The 4914-nt window shown below is 42.3% G+C and overlaps 1 protein-coding gene across 1 annotated transcript in view; it reads left to right on the plus strand.

Annotated features, from left to right (window-relative positions):
• Nucleotides 1–3396: 3396 nt before the first annotated feature.
• Nucleotides 3397–4914, plus strand: part of LOC135239961 (dihydropyrimidinase-related protein 2-like) — a 37892-nt gene continuing 36374 nt past the window's right edge. The window contains exon 1 of the mRNA XM_064308983.1: nucleotides 3397–3780. Coding sequence (XP_064165053.1) covers nucleotides 3739–3780 — 42 coding nt within the window. The 5' untranslated portion in view covers nucleotides 3397–3738. The remainder of the gene's footprint in view (nucleotides 3781–4914) is intronic.

Raw genomic sequence — 4914 nt, forward strand, 5'->3', positions numbered from 1 at the left:
AGGGATGTGTTAATGATTTTTAGTATATGCTGGCCTGGTACCGGAAATAGTTCTTTAATCCAATTTGAAGGAATAGGATCGAGTAGACAGGTCGTCGGTTTTGAAGACATAACTAATTTGGATAACTCGACCATGCTAATGGGCGTAAAACAGTTTAGTACCGCTGTCTGTAAATCTTCCTGTTGTAACCAGGTGCGGGGCTGTTTATTAACATGAACAGGAATAGTGCATGATGGAGACAGTTTGGAAATCTGGTCTCTAATAGCCTCAATTTTCTGTTTGAAAAAGTTCATGAAGTCAATGCTGCTAAGATTGGAGGGATAAGTTGAAAACTCTGATGATTGTTTTTTAGTTAATTTATCCACAGCGCTAAATAGAAATTTTGGGTTATGTCTGTTTTGTTCAATTAGTTTTGAGAAAAAGGCAGATCTAGCAGAAGCAAGAGCTTGCTTATACTGAAGAAAGCTGTTTTTCCATGCAAGATGAAATACTTCTAGCTTTGTTGACCGCCATTTTCGCTCTAATTTTCTAGTAAACTGCTTCAGGGCCCGGGTGGTATCGTTGTACCATGGAGTGTTCTTTTTCCGACTAGGGTTTCTTTTTTTAAGGGGGGCAACAACATCAAGAGTGTTCCTGAGGGTAAGGGTTAGCTGGTTAGTCAATTGGTCCAGTGCAGCTTCATCAGCATTTTCATCAGCCTTTTCTTCTGTGGAGAGGAATGATCCGGAAGCATATTTATAAACTTTGGAATAACCTCAGGGTTTACTGATCAGCTGTAGTGATGTCTAGGCTCTGATACAGGAGGATTTGATGCCTTAATATTGAACGTAATAAGGAAATTATCTGATAGTATAGGGTTATGAGGTGCGATGGTAAGATTTACCACACTGATACCATGGGACAGAACTAAGTCTAAGGTATGGCCACGGTAGTGAGTAGGCTCACAAACATTCTGTACAAAACCAATGGAATCAATAATAGAGGCAAAAGCTGTTCCTAGGGGGTCACCATTTCTATCCACATTTATGTTGAAATCACCAACAATTAAGACCTTATCTGCTGAAATTGCAAGGTGTGATAAAACCCAGCAAATTCCCTTAAGAAATCAGAATAAGGCCCAGATGGCCTGTAAACAGACACAAGAAAAAAGGACTGCCCGCTAGCACTTTTATTAGCTAGATCGGGGTGTACACAGTTAGTAATAAGAACTTCAAAAACTTCAAAAGAGAACAGTGAGAAAATTAAAAGATACTTTCACATATTTATATGGATGAAGGATTTGGTAGAGTGCAGGGAATGTGCCACTTCAACAAGTTTGGGGTTTGAATGGGACACTACTCTAATAGCTACAAGCTGAATCTCCAATTGATCTAGGAAATTAAGTTTTTTTTTTGGTATAATATGAATTATGTGTTAGGTATTCTCAGTAAAGCGTGTACTAGACATGCAGATATAGTAATGGCCATATAGTAATAGTTTTGTATAAGGAACAAACATACGGACTGCAAAGCCAGAAAGATTGCTCGTCACCCGTCGGGGTAAGGTTAGACCGTACCAGGATTTTCGCTTTCACTCGCTTCTATAATTGCGCATTAACACTGGCGGGTTTTGTTTCCCTGCAGCGCAGTTGGCTGAGCGCGGCAGTAGCAGCACGGCTGACCGGAACAGAGCTCGTTCTCTCCCGTCCGACACTATCTGCAGTTGACCGAGTGACACACCCTGAAAATGCGTCACCATGCATGCGGAACCTCCGCCGTCTTCTGCTGCAACGCCTTTCCCGCGATTGGGCAAAGTGATTTGAACCCGATCGATAACAACTCGTTCCCTGCACCATGGCCGCGGGAAAAACCTCTCCAACTCGCAGAGCCGCAAACGCAAAGCCTTGTGCCAAGGCATTCTTTGTATGAACCTCATACTTGGCGATAAAGTGTTTTTGATCCCAATTCTAAAGTAATCAGCTGCTTGTGCAGGATAAACTGTAAAGTTCTACCAACTCAAGAAAAGAACGTAGATTATCCAAAAAAGAAAAAAGAAGTAATTAACTGCTGGCGGGCTGTGTTCAAAGAGGCTTAAAATAAAGATCAACTTTACATTTTTGCATGTTTAGATGGTCAGTTTATATGCAACTATGTTCAATTTCATTTCACCAATTGCTTGACATTTCTTATCTAAAAACTTCAGTGACTTCAAGGTATCGAAAAATGAAAAGGAAATGAGAACTAATTTACCAGAAGTCCTGATATCTGTAAATATCTAGTATTTATTAATTTATTCAAATTATTTCTGACTTTGTGGGCAACGCTGATTCCATTCTAATCTGGCATGGCCATTTCCTGATGCCAGTCTGAGTGGTGAGTCCCGTTCCCTGGGACAGCGTAATGGAGGGGGTGAGGGAGTGGTGCGGAATGCAATGCTGAATTCCTTTCTCAGCATTTCCCACTTGATCCTCTTCAGTGTGCATTTAACCTCTCTCTCTCTCTCTCTTGCTCTCTCTCTCTGGAATGTCTGGTGCCGTTTATGCTTTTTTACGCTCGCCTTTTTTATCACGTGTGTAAAGCGGATCATAATGTGAACTTCTTCCTTCTTTCTCTCAGCGTATTTCCTTCCCTTGTTCACTTTTACTACAAGGATTTAAAAAATAAATAAATAAAAAACTCCTCCCTCTTCACCTCTGTTTCTCTGGTCACTGTGAACAGCAAAGCACTGTTGTGTTGTGGTCTGGTCTTTTTTATTTAAACATACTCTGATGGTTGAAACGGATGAATAATAAAGCACAGAGGACAAAACTGAACTTTTCCCACCATAGTTTTCCACCACTTGCTCAAATTCTCAAAGTATTTCTCAGACTTTACTCTTTTGGTCATGTTCTGTATGAAGCTCCTATTTAAAATTCGGCAATTCAGCTCCTTGTTTACCCGCTGTCTATCCATCTCTTTTTCTTAATTCCTATTACGGAGGGTGTTGCTCTGAGTTCGTCCTGGTGTTTTCACTGGTATTACTGCATTACTTCACAGTTTATACTCTGCAGGCTCGCGCTCATTTCTTTCTTTCGTTCGTTATTGCTTTTAGCAGCATACATATATATTTGAAGACCTCTTTACACAATACTGCGCTTCTTTTGGGACAAAGTCAGAATTCCTAATTAGGTGACGTTTTCCATGAGCTGTTGCAATTGATGCTGTTTTTTTTAAGTCACGCGGGATGTGGGCGTCTCCTCGGTTACTTTACAATAAAAAGAGAGGCACCTTCTGTCCAATGAGGGGGGATTACAGCCAGGCAAGTGTGGAAATTCATTTGCATTTTTACAATACTGTACACGCCCCCCCCTTTTTTTCTTTCAGGCGGTTTAGGAAAAGAAATGGGGAGGGCTAGACGTCTCCTCTGAGCAGGGCGGGGCACTGCGCATGTACGATGGACCTTCGCTTAGAAAATCTTTCAGTGTGTCTGAGTCCGTGTGGATGGGCTAGCTGCTGCGGCAGAGACAAGGGACAAGAAAATACCTGCTTCGGAGCCGGGAGCCTTTCTCCATTCTGCGAGCGGTAGCCTCCTTTTTGCGACTGACAGAAACTGCTTCACGGATTTATTTTTCCATTGATTGTCTCCTGGTGGATTTTTTTTAACACGAGAAAGAAAAACACTATTAGTTATTTTTAAAACCGCACTGTTCCGAGCATCTAGTCCTTTCGTAGCAGACCTTGCACGGAGCAACGCGACCCGCTTCTTAAACACAAGAAGAAGATGTCAGGCTACCAGGGAAAGAAGAATATTCCTCGCATTACAGTGAGTTGCAGCTGGTATATATTCGGTCATGCAGTGTATGGGGGTATAAGGTGTGTACGACATAGACCGTAATATATGACTGCATCATATCACGCCATTATGTGACTAAAACGTCAAATTATTAGAAGAAAATATTGCAATCGCAATACATTCATTTAGAAAATATCTCGCTTATTTGCCTGGAAGAGAATCGTTTGCACGGGTTATTCTAGGCTACTGAAAACGTTTTGGAAGCGGCGATCGTACATGTAGCTACGTTGCTTGCAGACCAGCCAGCAGAACTGTTCACAACCTGTAATGTGTCATTGTTTAGGCTGTATCTGAAAGAAACTGCTATTCTGTGTGCCCGGGACTGTCGCTGGAAGCATCGTGTAGCCACAGTCACTGAAACGTGTGTAACTTTTAATGGGGTTTTCAGTAGCAGGCGAGCGACCCATTCATTTAAGTAATGTATGTTATTTTCCAACTGTTAGTATACTGTATTGACACTAGATAAGCTAGCTGTCTGTGCTGAACGAAATTGCAAGTCGTGTGCATGCCGTTTTCGTATAGGCTACGCAAGAACTGAAACATTCTGGAAGGCCGGACGAGATAATAGAAGACAATAGAGTATAATAAAGACGAGCTATTCTATTAAAATATGCATTTGTACTATGGCGGGGCGATGTTCTTTTGTTGTGAGTCTACTGATTGGCTGGCCAACAGAGAGAGAAAATGTAATAGATCGCCCGCATCCGCCCATCCGCTCTAAGGCTGGGTTCGGATTTATGTCATGCCACGTCGGGTTAATGCGGGCTCACATTTTTATTTATAGACCTAATTTTGGGCTCATGGATGGTTCTGTGTGTCGTGCCTGTTGTTCTGTGTGTCGTGCCTGTTGTGGCCTGTATCGCATGCCCTTTTTTCCTCCCGATATCCGTGCGGAAGCGGCTGATGATCATGGCGTATTGAGAGAGAATAGCGGGTCAGGATAATGGAAAGAAACGGATGGGACCTGGGGCTTCTGTTTCCGTCCTCGCTGCAGATTGCTCGCTTAGACGAACGCACCACCTTGGGGAAAACGAAGAAACAACGAGGCCGGTCGAATTGAACCTCGATTACTATGAATTTTTGTCGCTGAAACTTTTTCAGCTC

Source organism: Anguilla rostrata, chromosome 14 (genome assembly GCF_018555375.3).
Source record: "Anguilla rostrata isolate EN2019 chromosome 14, ASM1855537v3, whole genome shotgun sequence".
Classification (NCBI taxonomy): domain Eukaryota; kingdom Metazoa; phylum Chordata; class Actinopteri; order Anguilliformes; family Anguillidae; genus Anguilla; species Anguilla rostrata.